The sequence below is a fragment of the Megalops cyprinoides genome, chromosome 13, assembly GCF_013368585.1.
Source record: "Megalops cyprinoides isolate fMegCyp1 chromosome 13, fMegCyp1.pri, whole genome shotgun sequence".
Classification (NCBI taxonomy): Eukaryota; Metazoa; Chordata; class Actinopteri; order Elopiformes; family Megalopidae; genus Megalops; species Megalops cyprinoides.
In genome coordinates this window covers 6,585,001-6,605,000 of record NC_050595.1, presented here as the reverse complement: position 1 = coordinate 6,605,000, position 20,000 = coordinate 6,585,001, and the positions used below count along the sequence as shown (strand labels likewise).

At 49.2% G+C, this 20,000-nt stretch overlaps 1 protein-coding gene across 1 annotated transcript in view; it reads right to left on the bottom strand.

Annotated features, from left to right (window-relative positions):
- Window positions 1-20,000, bottom strand: part of itfg1 (integrin alpha FG-GAP repeat containing 1) — a 101,864-nt gene that overhangs the window by 23,853 nt on the left and 58,011 nt on the right. The window contains exons 11-14 of the mRNA XM_036544071.1: window positions 17,779-17,929; window positions 16,455-16,563; window positions 5,306-5,349; window positions 2,804-2,882 (exon numbers count right to left, since the gene is read on the bottom strand). Coding sequence (XP_036399964.1) covers window positions 2,804-2,882; window positions 5,306-5,349; window positions 16,455-16,563; window positions 17,779-17,929 — 383 coding nt within the window. The remainder of the gene's footprint in view (window positions 1-2,803; window positions 2,883-5,305; window positions 5,350-16,454; window positions 16,564-17,778; window positions 17,930-20,000) is intronic.

Here is a 20,000-nt window from a genome sequence, read left to right as displayed (position 1 = left end):
CTCTCTTACTCACACACACACTCACACTCACACTCACAGACAGAAACTCTCTCTCTCTTACTCACACACACACTCACACTCACACTCACAGACAGAAACTCTCTCTCTCTTACTCACACACACACTCACACTCACACTCACAGACAGAAACTCTCTCTCTCTTACTCACACACACACTCACACTCACACTCACAGACAGAAACTCTCTCTCTCTTACTCACACACACACTCACACTCACACTCACAGACAGAAACTCTCTCTCTCTTACTCACACACACACTCACACTCACACTCACAGACAGAAACTCTCTCTCTCTTACTCACACACACACTCACACTCACACTCACAGACAGAAACTCTCTCTCTCTTACTCACACACACACACACTCACACTCACACTCACAGACAGAAACTCTCTCTCTCTTACTCACACACACACTCACACTCACACTCACAGACAGAAACTCTCTCTCTCTTACTCACACACACACTCACACTCACAGACAGAAACTCTCTCTCTCTTACTCACACACACACTCACACTCACACTCACAGACAGAAACTCTCTCTCTCTTACTCACACACACACTCACACTCACACTCACAGACAGAAACTCTCTCTCTCTTACTCACACACACACTCACACTCACACTCACAGACAGAAACTCTCTCTCTCTTACTCACACACACACTCACACTCACACTCACAGACAGAAACTCTCTCTCTCTTACTCACACACACACTCACACTCACACTCACAGACAGAAACTCTCTCTCTCTTACTCACACACACACTCACACTCACACTCACAGACAGAAACTCTCTCTCTCTTACTCACACACACACTCACACTCACACTCACAGACAGAAACTCTCTCTCTCTTACTCACACACACACTCACACTCACACTCACAGACAGAAACTCTCTCTCTCTTACTCACACACACACTCACACTCACACTCACAGACAGAAACTCTCTCTCTCTTACTCACACTCACACACACGTCCCGGCCGTCGTGCCAGCCCCGCTCGCAGCGGGATTACGGTCACGCTCCCGCTCGGAATGGGATGTCCGCGGATCGGAGCTCGCGCGCGCGCGCGGGGTTTAGCCGCGCCGCTTCACAGGGCTGCTCCTGCACCCGGTGTGGGGAGCTACGCTAAACAGCCACCACCGAACAGAACATAAGCTCACGAGTGCAAGACCCGACAGAAGCACAGTGTGCCCCAGACTGCAAAACCTACAGAGTGCAAAGCAGACAAGGAGAAAACGATGGCGTCCAAAGCCCAACTCAGAAGCCGAGAGGAGCTCCTGTGTGCGAAGGGCTGCCGCCGATGGCGAGTCATGTCGTATTTACAGCACTCTGATGTGAGCACGATGGGAAGAGACAGCGCGGCGGCGCGGGCCGCCGGTACGTCTCCCTGCTAATGGAGCTCGGGCTTTCTAAACTGCCGTAATCTGTCTTTTGAAACTGCCAAACGTGCTTCAGCTGAGGGAGGTGTGCCGAAAACCGGCCCTTTTCGGGGCTCTAAAAATAAGCTCTGCTCTTAAATTTGCCCTTTAAGCTGATTAACAATTTATCTCCACCGCGACCTGTCGTCTCCGGGAGCGGTGTTAGATACGAACTCCGCCCCCCTCGCCGGCGTTTGCCGCGCTGAGGTCGCGCCCTCTCAGGGACTCACAGAAGGATGAGGCGTATGAGTGACCTCACAGGGCTGCACTCTCAGCTTTCATGTGAGCACTAGGCCTGCAGGATGGCTCAGTCCCCCATTGTGCTGCCTGTATTTGATCGCTGACACTCATGCGACACTGGGATCCAGCAGCTCGTTCCCGCTGTGGTTTTGTTGCTGGTCCCTGTAATTGTTTCAGATGAGACACCCGCAGCTGCGTGCAGGTGGTGAGGCCACTCCTTCAGATGCTCCTCTGGCTTGTGAAGGCAAATCTACAGCCGTCAGAGCATTCTACATGCAAATACACTGTAATGTATTTATATACACACACTAAGGGAGAGAAACGACAATGGCTGATGTGATCTACGCCGTTCAGCTGATTTAAAATTTCACAGTAATGCAGGCAGGTATGCAGTACCATGGTGAACTCCAGCGAATCACATTGAAAGTGGTTTAGTGCTATTCAAATGGAGGTTCTTTGAAAAGAATGTGGATAATGAAGACCTGATGGAATAATCGTCTGAAATGAATGGATTCGGCTCAATCTACCGTGAAGGGAACAGACTGTGATGAGAAACGACTGTGGAGAACGAAGGGGCTTCACGATGACGCAAACGGGCTGCCGCCGTGTTGCCCTCGGCGACCCCCCCCCCCCAGACCCTTCCCCACCACTGCTTTTCGATTATAGCAACCTTCATTACACACACACGGGTCCCCAGCAGAGTGACAGCCATGCCTTATCTCAGCCAGTGACCTCATCCTTTCACCCTCCTCTTCCTCCAGCGTTCCCCTACATACCTTTATCTATGAGCAAACACACCAACCTACTGCTCCACCCCCCCGAACCTCCTTTCCCCTAACGGGAAGCGCCGCGTCCGCTCGGCTGGCCCGCCGTGATAACCCCTGGAGATAGGGCGGCAGGCTATTATCTGAGAAAACACAGCGCGTGGAGGCATCAATTAATCCCGTACGATTGCGGCCGTGATAATGGCCCTTCGGTCCCAGTGCTGGGCCGTGGGGAGAGCCGCGCTGTTCCAGTACCCCCCCACCCCCGTCCTGCTGTTCCCCGACTTACAGCGACCCCCCCCCCCCCCTCCCCCCCACCTCCACCCCACATTCCCCGCTTACCTGAGGCGTTCTTCAGGTAGCCGTTGGAGTCCACCGTGGTGTACATGACGTAGGGTCCCGGCTGGTTCACTCCAAAGGGCTGCGAGAGGAACGCAGAAAGGACGGGGTCACTCAGAGTCTGCTCTCATTGGTGGAGCGTGAGGTCAGAGGTCAAAAGTCAAAACGAGTCATTGTGAATCTCGGCTTCAATTTACAGACATGACTGAGCACAGTGAAACACTGTACCATGTGCATGCTGCTTGTTTCAGTTTTATTCACTGGCACACTCATAGGAAATGTTCCGCTGTCACCGCAAAACCTGACTATTCACACGGGGCCGTGACTACAAAGCCAAAATATAACTGTATTACTGTCAAACAATAATGTGGAGCACAGATATGACACATCAAACCCAATACAGCCTCTCATCAAAGATAGATTGTTATTCCTGCAACTCTTTCTGCTGACAGATCCAACGTGGTGAGCTGCCAGGCTCGTAACCAGATCACCGCGGGTTCAAATCCCAGGCTGAGACGTGCCGCGGTGCCCTTAAGTAAGACGACCTGCAATCTGTCTCTCCGGCAGCACAACTGAGAGTCACTCTGGATGAGGACATCTGCGAAAACTAACAAATAAGGCATTGGCGAAATGATGGAACGCACCCAAAGACCGGGAGACCTGCTCAGGATAAGAGTGGAATCTAATCAGGGCCCACCAGAGAATAGAGGCTGACTTCTGAGGAGGATTTTCTGTGGCTGGCAGCTGCAGCTGCGGGAAGAATGATGTCCTCCTCCCAGCCACGCTGAATAATCTCGCAAAATGGTAATGAATTGAATTAGTCGAGACACCAGGAATGAATTTTTTAAACCCGCAGGGAGGGAAAAAGGGTCCCCAATCTTAAAAAAAAAAAGTACAGTTCCACCAAAAGGCGCAGGGCTGAGATCAAAAGTGCAGGAGCTCCCCAGGTGTCCCTTATGATACTGCGGCAGATAGTATTCAACGCTTAATGCTGTAAAGTATAAGCCTTCCTCGCTCCAACCCTTGCAGCAAAGCTGACGCAAGAGTAAAGTGAACAGCCTTCAAAGTTTCCGTTGTCATTCAACACTTTAAATCTGACTGGAGCTTTAATTCCTCTTGCGAAAGTCATGACAATCTGAAAATTAAACCCAGGGAAAGGTATTTGGTAAGGACGTACCGACCACAGGAGAGCGTGTTGTAGGTTTCCCAGAAAATACCCCTCAATTGCTTTTCGAGCCTGCTCCCCTTCATGTGTATCGGTACTACTCTCCTGCCCCTTTCCCAGCATGCATCAGTCTGACTCTCCGAATTAGGGAAATTTTGAAGACATTATGAGGGAGCAGTATGTCTCTTCGTTACAGGGCTGACACTTAATAAAGGGAGGCATTTGTCTGGCTGGGCTGTGTTTTTATACTTAATGAAAAGGTATTGGAATCTGTCAGACACTACCAGACACATCCTAGAGAGACCCCCCTGTTCCTCTTACACCCTCTCACTCTCTTTTTTCCTCTTTTCTCTGTATCCTTATTTTAACGCACCTCCCTACCTTTCCGTCTCTGTCCCTTTCTTTTTTCCTCTCACACTCTTTCACCCTCACTCTCTCTATTGCTCACCCTATCTCTACCCTTCTTTCCCTTTCCTCATATCTCCCATCCCTACTCTCCTCTCCCCTGGTTCATTCGCCCTCACTCTCCCCTGTCTCAGGTCATTCTTCCTCACTCTCCCCTCCTTTTTTCCACCCTTCCTCACTCTCATCTCCCTTGTTCCGTTCGCCCTCACTCTCCCCTTTCTCAGGTCATTCTTCCTCACTCTCCCCTCCTTTTTTCCACCCTTCCTCACTCTCATCTCCCTTGTTCCATTCGCCCTCACTCTCCCCTGTCTCAGGTCATTCTTCCTCACTCTCCCCTCCTTTTTTCCACCCTTCCTCACTCTCATCTCCCTTGTTCCATTCGCCCTCACTCTCCCCTGTCTCAGGTCATTCTCCCTCACTCTCTCCTCCCTTGGTTCATCCTTCCTCACTCTTCCTTTCCCTCATCTCTGTTCCCCTCTTTTCTCCTGTCCTCCTTCCATTTAGAACGGGGCACACTGCACTGCGGTCTGTCAGGTATCAGTCAGGCACCATGTTAATCTCTCACAGCTGAACATGGGACTGGAAGGATGGAGTGGGAAGTGCAGTCTGTGAATGGCTCTGGCACAAAACCTTGGATGCTCCACAAGTCATTCAGCAACGCTGGCTGATGGATAATAATAATAATTTAGTGGTGCTCCCGGATGCCATGTCACAGAGCGTCAAATCCTCTTTCCTGCCCTGGGCCTGCTCTCTCTGGACCCACCAATCAGCTCCCTGCTGGAGATCACGTGACTATATATGCCAGTCTCTCGCTCTCTCTTGCATTCTGAGCTGGGGCTCAGTGACACTGGCTGCCCCAGACCCCAGGTCCCCCCCCCCCACCCCCCCAACCTCCAAGCTGGACCCTGGAGACGGACAGCTTGAGCTGGACTCACCTTCACTTTCTCTGGGCAGTCATTGGAGCACAGCCCGCTGAGCACTGAAAAAAGGGGAAAAAACACAACAAGGTCACATCATATGAGCCTGGAGAAAACCAAATCATTTCGCCTCAACAGTGTTTATGACACTTCAGAAATTATTACAGGGCAATGGGGCAGGTTTCTGAAAAATGAATGGGAAACCATACAAACACTTTCCAAATAAATGCATATTTTTACATTCCATTACTTTTTTTGAAACAAGAAAGCAGTAAGTACTTTAAAATTAACAAGCAAAGCACGTAGTTGAATTTATCAGGCACACACTGAATCATACATGCTTGCCAACCTGGGTGCATTTGGCTCTTTTTAAATATCACACTGTAATGTTAGCTAGCAGGACTGAAGTGACCAGTCTGGACTGGTCCCGTGGGGGTGCCTGTACATTGTCATCATCTCTTACTTATAGCCACATTTAGGGGAAATGATTACGAGGGGATTGAGAAAAGAATGGATTTGGTCAGTAGCATTGCCAAGGGGTATTGCGAAGTTAAACGGGATGAAACACACATTTGTTTCCCGTAATTCCCACAAATCTCCAAACAAATCAGTCACTTTATCCTCTGATGGAACATGAGGAAAAGAATGGGAAAAACATGACAACACTGTCCAAAAAACAACACTGTCAGAAACACAGCTGTTCCTCCTGGAGAGTATGGGGTGAAAAGACTGTATGGACACGCATGCACGCACACACAGATACACACGCACATACGCGCAGGGCTAACCAGGTCCACTGTCGAACACAGCACTGTTCTTACACTTGTCTAAGAACAAATGATACCATCCAAGCTCTAGCTCTGTCTTACTGCATCCATTGATTTTTCTCCCTCACTGGTAACGACCTGCCAACTTGTCTAATTGCTTTTTCTTTATTTTCTTTCTTCTTCCTGTTCAGTGCTTCTTGTTTCACATGTGGCGTCTTAGTCAGATCTTTACGGTAAACGGTGTTCGAAATTAAGCCACCTGGACAAGAACAGGTTAAATTCATTGACTAACGATTGACGGATACCTGGCCGAGCTCAGAGTGGTTACACACTGAAATATGTGAGCGGTCGGCAGACCGTCTTTCTGTGCGTTTCTGCACGGCCTGTAAGCTGTTTTTAGAAGTGGAGCCATGGTGGCACAGTTTTGCCGAAGAGCACCTTGCTCAAGGGTACAGCGGCGGCGCCCACCACGCGATCCAGGCCCCGCGCTCACAGGTCCCGGGTCAGCGGGCACTAGGGCGACCCAGCGGGGGCGCTCCGCCTGGGTTTCCACGGTTCCCGTCCCAAGCGACGGCCGCCGTGGCTTTGCTCCTAACGCGGCTCTTCTCCGCGGCTTTGCCAAGTGGGCCATCAACAAAAACAACAGCTGGAGGATCAGCCCTCCCGAAAACTTCACTCCAGATGGCCGTCTTTTAGAAATAGTTTAGAAAGATGATTAACTTAACATCACTGCTCTATTTATATTCTTTCTAATATCGCATATAATAGTGTCGATTAACACGCTAAAACCATGAGGATATTGGGCACACATCCTATCTCCTCCTTCCTACTAAGTCCTTATATTATTTTTGCCATTATTACTCCCATTTTTGTTCCATTTTCTTCATTTTATTTCATTTATTATCATTTACTATTGTGAACATAATTTAATCAGTTGTTTGATGTATTGTCATTATTCATTTGCTTTCATTATTAATTACTATTGTGATTAATTTACTTTTATTGTAAATGTCACTATGTTTCCACTAGGGGAAGAAAGTGGGGGAAAAGGCACAATAAAAGAAATGGATAAACCCCTTGCCTCAGCCTTTAGGGCTCACTTATATAGCTGTCCAATAATAATAAAAAGAAAACAATGACCTCATGGGGATCTTGGTTGTATTACAGAACAAACACCTGGACACTGTACAGCCAGCCCCTTAGGTAACACTGGCACCAGCCCTGTACTCCAACACACTCAAAGCAAAGTGTTAGGGAGCTCAGCTTAAAGCCAGAGCGGTATAGGTGTGAACAACAAGCAGGACACTGATGTTGTACCCTTGAGCATAATGCTTTATTGTAAGTGACACATTTTAAATTCGTTTGAATTCAACTGCTTTCTCAGTAGACCAGAATGAGGCTGCTCTGCAAAGACAGTCACATGCAATATAATGTGTTTCTATAGTTACAGCACAATACTCAACTGTGTAAATACAGTACAATACTCTGCTTCTTCATAATAAGAACACAAAGACATGTAAATTGTGACGGCCGCTTTGGATAAGGGCGCCTTAGGAAAACGGTGTCATTTCTAGCCAGGGAATAAGAATGGGACATTCAGGTTGACTCAGAGGAAGCAGTCTGTCAGCGCAAAAAAACAGGACAGGCGTTTAAGAAGCCCCACATCTCTCTCAGGGGGGCACATGAAAGAACGAAACAATCATCCGAGTCGTCTCTGCAAGCAAGCGTGTGCGTGTGTGTGTGTGTGAGTTGTGAGGAGAATCCGTAAGTCCCAATCAGTAATAAGACCAAATTCTATTAGCATACTGACTGGCCTCTTTGGACTTTGCCTCATTGAAGCTGCACTGAGGAACCAGAGCCTTAATTAGGATTTCTCCACCATTCACGCGTGGTCTGCAAACAAGCGCAATATTCAAAGCGTAACACATAAATCTGCTTATTATTATTCACCTGACTGACGGATGTCGTCACCCAGGGCAAGTTAATCCTAAGTTTTACATGTCATTCACCTGCCCTGCTGGATGCTTACTGAAGCAAATCAGGCTATGCTCAAGGGTACAGTGGTAGTACCCCACCTGGTGATTGAACCTGCAACCTCCTGTCTGTAGGCCTTGACTAGCAGACTGCTGCGCAACATTGTTGTTATGTTGACTCATCACTGTGTTAAAATGCAGAGTCAAATCCAGCCAGGGAGTGATGCTGTCAGATGGACGGTGTGAGCAGCTGAAGGCGTGGCTGCTGCTCCACTTGATCAATGGGTGCTATCTGCAATGCCTGACACGGGCGGCAGAGACATTAGACCTGCCTCCGTTCTATGTGTGCAAGGTGATTTCAGAGCTCAAAGAGTTTGCATTGCGTGTGGTTTCACCTGAATAGGACTGAGAAATAGCTAAGCAGAGAACATAAAAACACACTGTAGTGTGGTACAGTGGTCAAGGAACTACATTTAAAACAAGTAGGTTACTAGTTTGATTCCCAGTTGGGGTCAATGTACTTGAGAAAGCTACTTAGCCTGAATATCTTTGGCAAATGTCCAGCCATATGAATGAATAATACTGTATGTCACATGTACGACTCTCTGGACAAGGGCAAGTACGAAGCAAACTATTAATAATTCTAATGAATTATTGATATACACAGGGAGAGGCTAGATACGAGCAGAGCTCTGTTAGAAAGACCTGCCAATGTCTTCTGTCTGTCTCTCAGACCTGCAAACACGGTCACTACGGTCTCAGACACGCACACATATACATATGCACAGATGTGCAGGCACAAACACACACACACACCCCACACAGTGAAATACACAAACATACCGACACAGAGACACACACATACACAGTTACACACAGTGAGCCAGACAGACAGACGTACACACAGACGTACACACACACGTACACACACACACACGCGCGCACACACACACACACACACACACACACACACACACACACACACACACACACACACACACACACACACAGGCTAGAGACGTCGGCCGAGACGCTGCTGAGGAGAGCCATTTGTCACCATGTGCTCTCAGACGAGGGCAATGTCACAACTGATGGCAATCTCACAGTGGGGTGTGCACGATGAGCTGGCGGATTAAATGGACTGTTCTGTCTCTGGGTGTGTCGTTTCGGCGCAGCCATTTTCAACAGCGTAAAGAGCAGAAACAGGAAAAAAACCCCTTATCGAGCTCACAAAGTCATAGAGCGGAGCATTAGGGGAGCCGGAAAAAAAAGCATAAACTTTGAAGAGGCACTAATCCTCGGGTGACGCTTTAAAAATGTATTTCACAACTGTATGGATCCGCAGAAAGGATTAAAGACTCAGTTATTGTTCTGCTCACCAGCTTGCGAAGGTTTTCGGCTTTGCGCTCCCTCATATAAAAAAAAGATGAAAATCTATACGCCAGCTTACCCTTCCATCGTTTTGATTTGAAAATCCACCGTAAACCACTTCCAGACTGTATACTTGCAAACCTTTCTTAAATCGCTTCCTCCAGCGGAGTCTGCAGAAAGCCCTCATTTCCAGATACAGATCAAACAAATAATATTTCAGGGTACTGCACAACAGAATGCCCTAAATAACACATGGTCAGCGCCATGTATATATAAGCACACAAATACACCTACAGGGGCACACTCATCTGTGTTTATGGGAGTCGGTTTTTATGATGGTTCACAAGAAGCGAATGGCATTCACTTGGCATTGGTGAACATTCATACTGGTTTATAAGGGCTGGCTAATGACTGTCAGACCAAGTTACACGGAGTGGCCCAGGGTCATCCGATAAGTCCAATTCAGACATTTTTGAACACGTCTGAACTTCCCCCATTTTCCCACGACTCCCTGCTCTGCAGTTAGTATCCCTGAGTCAGACTAACACCAAACAACCAAAAAAAGATGACAACGTGTTGTGCCCTGGCCTTGTTCCGGCTTCCCGGCCACTTGCCTAACGCCGAAAGAATCGACAGGCAGCACGATGGGACCTGGATTTTGAACGCTGGTGACAGAGCCGCATTAATGTTCAGTCATGCAGCAGACGGGCTCTCATTCGGAAGCGCAGACGAGTACAGCGTTTCAGGCCGACACACAAGCACACGCTCAGCACTGCTGCGGTGCTGCTGGCTCACGGGAAGCCTGCAGCTTTAGGAATTCATCTTCCCGGAGCGTAATCTGGCTGCCGCTGGGTGACCCCTGAACGGCCCGCTTACAAAGGGGAGAAGCGGCTTGTCCGCCAGGGGGAAGGCCACGTCAATATCCTCCTCCTTCCTATCACATCCAGCGGCTTTCTATTTCCGCGTTGTTAATGCTCTTAAAGACGATGCCGCCACCTGCTCAGGACAGACGATTTCCTCAAAAGAAGACCCTTTCAGGGAAAGCCTAAGAGGAAGCGTGTGACGGTGCGTGTTTGCGGGGGCGGGACTGGGTATGTCAGTGTGTTCATATTTGTGATTATGCCTGTGTGTGCGCTGGGGGGGGTGCAGGGAAGCTGATGTGCACATATGCGCTAGTGTATGTGTGTGTGTGTGTGTGTGTGTGTGTGTGTGTGTGTGTGTGTGTGGAGATGTTATGTCACTGTTCATCAGCTGCACAGGCCCTTAAGAAAGCCGCCATTCAGCTTTGCCTTCTTGGCTTGTCCTTGGCTCCGCCTCCCTTACTGGTCTCCCTTAATTCATTGGCCGCTGTTTGAAAAGAACCTGACAAACGGCTCACAGCTGTCAATCAACTGCAGTTCCATACATGCTATTAAATATTCCATGTGTACTCAAACAGCTATGTAGATGTGAATGGAAGGATATTTTAACAAGGGGAAATGGAGGCAGAAAAATATTAAACACACTCGTTTGAAATAACAGCAAGAGATCCCACAGGTATACAGGCTTTTACAAGCTAACTCTGCATCTAGGCTCAAGGACGTTTCAAAGTTATTCCCTGGGGCTAGACAGAAAAAAAAAAAAGACAGAAATATTTCTCTTCAACAAAGATATCCCACACATCCCAACTCTCTTCCTCAGTTAGAACTCTGAGAGTGACATCACTTAGTATTTCTTCTTCAGCTTTACTTTAGCGGGCCCTCTTTTCCAGGGCGGATCTCTGGCTTACAGCCTCACGTCATGACCCATTTCGACAGCAGCTGAGGTGAAGCGCTCTGCTGGAGGGCAGAACGCTTGGGATTCAACTCCACAACCCTCAGGGTCAGAGTTCAGAGGGTCAGAGGTCAGCGCCCTGACCGCAGCTTCACCCTGCCGCCCTCACAGAGTCCTTCTCCCACTCTCAGCTTTGGCTCAGGATGACCTTTCCTCCAGTGTGAATCGACTACTCCTTCCCCAACACAAACCCATCTAGACAGGTCAAGCAGCTCAAAACAGGGGTCACCTCTCTCCCTCTCTTTCTCTATCTCTCTCTCTGTCTTTCTTTCTCTCTCTCCCTCTATCTTTCTCTCTCCCTATTCTATGTTGCTATTTTTGGCTGGGTTCATTTTGGGTTATATTTTTAGGAGGGGGGGGTTTGGTTTGGTTAAGGCTTTTTCCATATTGGATGGTTTTTCGTTCTTGTCATTGTACTTTTCCCAAGCTCTCTGTTGACAAAGCACTGAAATAAAAGGCTTTTAAAAGTAAACAAAAAAGCCTCTCCCTCCCCCCCTTTCTTTCTCTCTCTCTCTCCCTCTCTTGCTCCCTGTCTCCTGGGACACAGCCTCCAGCTCCGGGACACGAGAGGCGCTCCGGCACGTCACCTCGGGCGACGGCACAGCTAAAACACTATGATACACCTCAGAGGGACGGCAATTTCACCCTCCGTCACGGCACACCGAGCATGGTCACTAAGCAGCGCGGAATGGAGCGACTGCACCCCGGACTAAGCCGACTGCTGTCACACACACAGACGCGCGCACACATGTGCGTGCACACACACACACACACACACACGTGCGCACACACACACACACACACACACGCACACGCACTCATTCGTAACACTACATTATTGTCATTCAGCCAACACTCTTATGCAGTGACTTACATAGGTTACAGTTTGTACATGTTATCCATTTATACAGCTGTATATTTTACTGAGGCAATTATGTACCTCGCCAAAGGGTACAACAGCAGTGCCCCAACAGGGAATCGAAACGGCAACCTTTTGGTTACAAGCCTTGCTCCTTGCCAACTTTCTACACTGCCACCCCAGGACAGGGTACAGCACATACCCTCTCCTCCATTTATTCTACATGTGGGGCAGGAAAGGGCACAGCGTACAGCGCAGACGCCGTCCTCCACTCACGCCACATGCGCGGCGGCGGGGCGGGGCGTAGCAGGCACCCTCTTCACCGTGGCCTTCATGCATTGATACAGGCAGCTCCGTCACTGCTCACAGTCATCAGGCTGATGAGACTCAGTGCGAGATGATGATTTCATTAGTGACAGATGGCGCAGACTCACTCTGGAGGGTCTCTGGCAGAATGGGACAGCCTGCAGATGTGCATGAATTCTGGGTAATTTACTTCTCAATAAGTGTGTATGCTGTCGGGGGAACAGCCACCTCATTTGGTTTCTTCTCTTTCTTCCTTTCTCTCTCTGTCCCCCCATCCATTTCTCTTGTTTACTGACACTGTCTCTCTCCATCACTCTTCCTTTTCCCCCCGCTGCCTTTCTTCCTCTTTCTCTCCCAGTCTTCGTACTTCCCTTTCTTTCTCTCTCTCTCATCTTTACTCTCCCTTACTCTCTCCTGGCTACCTTTTTTTCCCTCCTTCTCCCTCCCTCTCTCTTTTTCTCTTCTCTCCCTCTCCTCCCCCTCTCTCACACCCACACTCCCTCTGCTAACATTCTCTCTCTCTGGCAGGGTGAGGTGCAGCAGAAAGGAGCTGTGTATTTGCAGTCCGCTCAGCTAGGACGCTGCTGAATGCTGTTCCTCTGCTGTTTCTCAGGGGCTCAGTTCATTCTCCACACAATCAGTCTGAATCCAACCCCCCCCCCCCCCCCCCCCCCCCCCCCCCCGCCCTCTCCCCCCCCCCCCCCCTCCCCGATCGGGCTCCCGGAGGCTGGCGGGTGACGGCGGCAGGCAGTGGGTTCTAATGAAAGCTTCTTAAACGAAGCAGACTCTCACACTGCTGAGGACACTTTTTCCCTGCCTGCCAGGCTGGGATTCCTTCTGCTGGCTCTCTCCCCCTCTCTCCCTCTCTCCCTGCCCCCTCTTTCACATCCTCAACCTTGACACGTTTTTAAGCCACAAAAAAGCTGAAAAATATGAAAAGGTATCAAAAAATTTTGGCAGACTTCCAAAAAAAAAAAATTCTCATAAACTCAAACGAACACACACACACACACACAACAGATTGTCCCTTCCACTGCCTGCAGCAGTATGTTTAGTAATTGTCCATTACAGTAAATCAGCAGCCTCTGGTCTTATCTTTATTAGAGGAACTCACTGCGGAGCCGTGGAGACGCAGTAACCAGAGCCTCGGGACAGCGCCAGCTTCCCACAAAGCCGTGGCTAACTTTCCCGCTCCCTCCTCGCGCGACACACACCGCTCCCCGATCAATTTCCACGTTATTATCTATTCTAATTGAAATGCCAGTTTGAGTTAACGAAGGCCTACAATGAGGCCGTGATTAGAGCCGGTTTTACGGCCCAGCAAAGAAGCACCGCTGGCGTTGCTAAAACCAAACACGGTGGCCGAGAGATAGGGGGGCTCTGCGAATTAGCCGCCATAAACGTCCGGCCGAGTCGATGCAGCGGGTGTGAGGAGATGCATTTCACAGGATCAATCCGGCAGGAGTGTTAGCGCTGAACGCGGCAATTAGCTCCCTTTTCTGGGCCATTCGGAGGCCCACCTTTTATGATTTCATCCTCTAAGTGACCCAGACTTTGAGTCAATACAACAGCGCGGCGTTCGATAAGCACTCAGGGCGCCGGCGGTGGCTGAAATCGGCTGCTGTCCCTGATGGAGGTGGGGATGGGGGGGGGGGTGGGACAACATGACAACTGCAGCGCTGTGTGGCCCCCGTCACTCAGCCATCACGCGCTCGCTCATCACCTGCCTTTCTTCACCATTTCAAACATCACCTGTCCTTATTCATCCCTTCATACAATTTACCATTTCACACACAAGCCTGTCGTTATTCACCATTTCAAATATCACCAGTTCTTATTAATCCGTTCACTCATCACCTGTCTTTATTGACTCACACGCCTGACCATGTTCATCCCTTCATACATCCCCTGCCCTTATTCACCACCTTCACACATAAGTCTCCCATTCATCCAATCCGACACCACATGTCCATGTTCATTCCTTCACACACCATCTCTCACAATTTCACACATCGCTTGCCCTCTGTAGTATCGCTCTCATAGTCCCTCAGTCCCTCACATGAAAGGCCTCTTGCTGTAGGACCTCAGGATTAACACAGTAATGATAATCATCTTCAAAAGGATCATGGGTATGTCCCCTGAGCCCCAACAGGGCTGTGGGCCAGCAGTGATCAACTTTACCCGTAATCTTCTTAAACATACTCAAATAAGTACCATCTGCGTTATAATTCAGATTCAACCTCTGCTTAGAGCTGTCAAAACTGCAATTTGTTTTCGAGCAGAAAATCAAACAGCCTTGATGGAACCAGAGGAGGACATAAATCAAGTGTAAGACAGTAAGGCTCTTGGGGAGAGCACTGCCTGGACTTATTCTGAGGGGCAGACAATGGTGAGCCGAGGGGAAGGGCTGTGTGGGTGTCTGTTTTTGGGGTGAGCACTGATTACTGAGAGGACAAGGGTGTCTGGGACAGTGTGACTGATGCGGGGTGTGTGGCGGTGTGCAAAGCAGGTTAGGACAGGCCAGAGCAAAGCATCTTCACCAAATCAATATGGACCAATATCACACATTCATCACTACAGACTCATCGGTCCGGCTGCTGGCTGTGGGAGGGCTCCATACTTTCTCTGACTAAGGCAAGCCTACAGCACCACCCCCGAAGCACATACACATGCACACACACGCTGGTGTACCTGTGAGTTGCTGTGTGCACATGTATGTGTGTGTGAGAGGACATGCATGTGTGCAGTACTGTGTGTGCATGCATGTATACATGTGTGTGTATGAATGTGTGTGTAAAGTTTGTACATGTGGCTGTGTGTGTGTGTGTGTGTGTGTGTGTGTGTGTGTGTGTGTGTGTATGTGTGTGTGTATGTGTGTGTGTGTGTGTGTGTGTGTGTGTGTGTGTGTGTAGAGTGTGTGTGTGTGTGTGCGTGTGTGTGTGTAGCAGAAGCACTGCTTACCAGCACACGCACATTCACAGCCAGCACACAGGTGTCTCCTCTCCTCCTCCACTCACCTGACAGTATCTGCTCATCTGCACGGTGGCGGGGCCCCGCGGTTAGCGATAACCGCGTTAGTGCAATACGACAAGCGCAATAAAAAGCCCACTGGGTCACATCAATGCCTCCGCCCAAAGCAAAAGCACAAGATAAAGCGGGCCTAATAAAATACTGATCAATGGGAACGACTCATTTGTGTGGCGAGCACGGTTTTTGGCGGAGGCTGTCGGGCCGATAGGCTCCCAGCTCTGATTAGCAGAAACAAAACGCGCCGCGGCGTCGGGGGGGGAGACGGCGCTCTGAGCTCCGCTTTTAATTAAAAAGCCGCGAGCCAGGATTACAGGCCTTACAGCCGTCGCTGCCCTTTGTGGAAATGCCAGTGTCCTCGATGCGACAGACAGGAGCCCCTGTGGCTGTCACCCTCACAGCTGCCACTGCTTTCCTTCACTCGGTGGCTAAGGAGCTGGGCTTGTAACCAGAAGGGGGTGGGTTCGATTCCCAGGCAAGGCCCTCTTCGTGCACTTGAGCAAGGAACTTCACCTTAATATTGCTACTGTGACATATCCGGCCGCACAAACAGGCAGCACATGAAGTTGTTAGCTACACATGTCACGCAGGCTAAGGGAATCTGCTAAGCAATGTTATTATGTAGGCCCGTCTATAGTTGCCTGTGTTAGTGCTGACAAACACTGACAAACACACAATGCTGTGCATCAGGACGGGGGTGGGAGCGTGGTGTAGTGATAAGGAGCAGGGCTCGTAACCGAGAGGTTGCGGGTTTGATTCCCCACGGGGACACTGCTACTTTACCGCTGGGAAAGGTACTTAACGCAGAATCGGCTCAGTGAATATCCAGCTATAAACACGGATAACATGTAAAAACTGTAACTTATGGAAGTCGATCTGGCTAAGAGCGTCTGCCAAATGACAACAGTGTAATGTAACGTAATATGCACACTGCTGCTGTTCAAAGGAGAGGAACTGGAGAGGCATTGATGGCTGAAGTATAGCGATAGAAAGTATGAGCCGAGCAGAAAAGTGAAGAGCAAGAGGCGGCGTCGAAGTTTCCCCGCACTCACCGATCACTTTGACAAAGTAGGCGTCGGCCTCGAAGTTGTTCTTCAGAGCGTGGATGGCCAGCTCCTTCTTGGCTCCTCCTCTGCTGAGCACAATCATGTCCAATATTCCCTGCAAAGGAGAAATTCCAATTAATCTCTGACAAAAAGGAGCGATAGCGGCAGCCTTTTTTTTTTCCACCCGTTCTCTGTTCTAATGTCCCATTTCATCTTCGTAATGGACTCAAGGAGAGAAAAAAAGGGATCTTTCATCATCATGGCAATTTCTAATTGTCTCAGACTTCCATGAGGATCTTAACTCAATTATAGAATAAGGAGAATAAAAATTGATCCTATTCTTTGAGTGAAATGAGATAGAGGCAGCTATTGTATTGGCTTAGGTTTCTTTATCCAGGCAAAGAACACACACATACACAGAGCCGTTATATAAGCACGGGACCCCGGCTGTGGTTAAACAAGGGCGCTGCAGACAGTGACGGTGAGAGTAACTCCTGGAAACCTCCAAATCCTCACCCCTGGGAAAAGGATTGTAAGGCGCAGCATCTCGGTCCCAAGACATAAGCTGTCGCAGATGGTGCGTCTTGAGCGAGATGGAGACTAGGCGTCTATTAAACCCCTGAATGGCATTTCCACTGTTACCAGCACCACCACCTGCAGCTGGCAATCCGGACTAGAGAATAAGAGTGTGTGTGTGCGTGTGTGTGAATGACTGTATTTGTCAGTGTGTGTATATGTGTGTGTGTGTGTGTGCACGCATGTGTGTATATATATATGTGCTTGTGTGCATGTGTGTGTAAGTGTGTGCATGAGTGCGTGCGTGTGTGTGAGTGACATACCCATGCACGGTGATATACCCTGCACCATGATGTGCATGCTGCAGTCCCCCTTGTACTGCGACACACTGAACACTCAAGAGGAACGCAGCGACACACAGGTGTGACAGACCAGTCTCTTTCATGACTGTGACCAATCACTGCAAGCGTCTAGTGCCTAATTAACCGGGGACTAACTGAGCAGGTACTCAGCGAAACCTGTAATTTCGCTGCCTTTTTTGCCACCTCCTCGCAGACGCTGCCTTAACCTGAAGCCATGTGAAGAGCCGCGCTCCGCCGAGGCGCCGGCGTGAGGAGCGATTACCGCGGCGGCTAATTGCTTAATTGCGAGGCTTAACCCTCCAGTCACAAATGGGTTTGCTTTAATTAAAGCAAAGCCCTTTTCATTACTCCCTTGTTAGGCTTGCAAAGAGAAGACCTCATTTGGATGCTGTTAATTAGAGATGAAAGGCGGGGGTGGGGGGGGGAGGGGTGTGTTTGGAGGGGGTACTCACGTCCTCGTAGATGTCGAAGAAGGTGGCCACCACGGCGCCCGCGATGGACCCCAGGTCGGACAGATCCCAGTGGACCCGAAACATGCGCCTCGCCCCCCTGCAGCTGGCGTTATTGCATGGGACGTTCTCCAGCAGGAAGGCCTTCTGATCGCTGCGACGGAGACGGAGACAGGGACAGAGCACCTTAAAGAGCAGCCGGTCCTGTTCTATAAAAGAGGCACCAGGCTGCTTCCCTGTCACCACTTCACCACTTCGGTACATGTAAAGCACCAGTCAAAAGTGCAGGCACACCTGATTAGGATAATGGGAAACATGCATTCAAAGACATTCTGATCAAAAGACTTAGGCTTAAAGGCTTGAAATTTGTTTCTTAGACAAATATAAATGGTGAAGGGGATGCCTATGTATGAATTTCTTTCCAATTTTTAAAAAATATTTTGAAGAATATAAGATTTAATAGTTTTTAGTGATTGCACAATGCATAGTTTTTTTTGTTTTTACTATTATTCTAAAATGTGGAAAATAGTAAAACTAAAGAGAAACCCCACTATGAGTAGGTGGATCCAAACTTTTGGCTGATAGTGAACCTGTAGCTTGAAATGAATTTTAAGGTTCAGCCAAAGGTCCTGATAATGCATAATTGTAAATGCTGTGGCTGTCCAACCAAACGCTTTCCCACAGTTTTGCTTGCTCTGAGAGTGAGAGGGTGAGAGAAGAAGCACATAGCAATGCGTCGAGGCTAGAATCAGACGTTTGCTGAGCAGATATCATTACAGATGACAGAGGAGGTAATTAGGTGTACTGTGATATTCAGACCTGAAAGGGAGAAGGTAATGGATCTTGTCTGCGTTCCCGCCAACACGGAGACTAAAATACCCTGCAAGAGTGCTGATGAAAGTGAGGACGCGGAGCCTTGGAGTGGCGTGTCTGCGTCGTTTGATTTCCACATCCCGTCTGAGAGTTTTTCTGGTTCTGAAAGCCACGCCTTGGGATTGATTTTATCCAATTTTATCCATCCCTTTGGTGGTTTTGTGATAAGAGGGAGCTAACAGCGCCCGCCGCTTCAGATCCCACACCGTGTGTCGGCCTGAAAAAAAGGAGCCCTTCTAAAAATAGCGGGAGCGAGCAGGCCTTTTCCTTTCTCTCCCGTCTGCCTTTTCTCCCTGCTTTCTGTGTCTGTGCGTGGACGTCTCGCTCGGTCTGGGTGTGTGTGTGACAGTGACCGCCGGCGCCAAGAGCGAGGGAGGCAACGGAGAGTGTGTGCGGGGAGAGGAGAGGATGCAGAGGATGGAGGGATGCGGAGAAAGGGAGAAAAAGAGAGAGAGGGGAACCACACAGAGCAGACATGATCTTCTGCGTAGGACACCTGTGGTGGAAACGACTGACCTGAAATCTGGAGAGAGAGGAGAGAGAGAGAGAGAGAGAGAGAGAGAGAGGGAGAGAGAGGAGAGGGAGAGATGTAGACAGTGACAGAGAGAGGGGGAGAGAGAGAGAGAGGGAGAGAGAAAGATGGGAGGGAGCTCTAGGGGAAGACAGATGGGGAGAGCAAAAAAGAGGGATAATGGAAGTGAAACAGAAAGAAAGCAAGGCAGGGAGGGAGAGGTGGGAAAGGAAGAGCTTTCGTCCACCAGGTGAGTGGTCTATCTCTCTTGAAGAAGACCAAACTGACCTGGAGCAAGGTGTGAAACAGTTACATCCTGTGCCGACCTTAAGCATCCCAATGACAGCGTTCAATTTGCTGTGTTGATATGTAGTTAGATTTCATTCTACTGGCTCTGCAGGGACTTTGAATACGGCACTGGCTGTAATTATACACTGTGGCAGTGGTTTTTATTTCTAGTTTTCCCAGCTTATTACAGAACCCCATGACATTATTGATCCGAAGCCCTCCATCACTTGGACAAAGCCAAATAACACATTTCTTTAACGCCAATCAAATTACTCGCATTCCTTCCAACGCTGTTCAACAGCTGAGGGCAAAACCAGGCCCAGTGTAAGAACAATGCTGTGAATAAAGTCCCTTTCCGACCGCGGCGGTTACTCAATAAACACAACCTGAAACAATGTACCGCTCACCCGCTTTTCTGTCGGCACCGAGTCAACCGGGATTTTACTTTTGACTGAATCAGCGCGCTCCAGCCAGCTAGACTGGTCCTCGACTGTAATATCGACCATCTCTCTACCGCCTGTGTGTGTCCGCTGGGGAGATCAGCGTGAAGCAG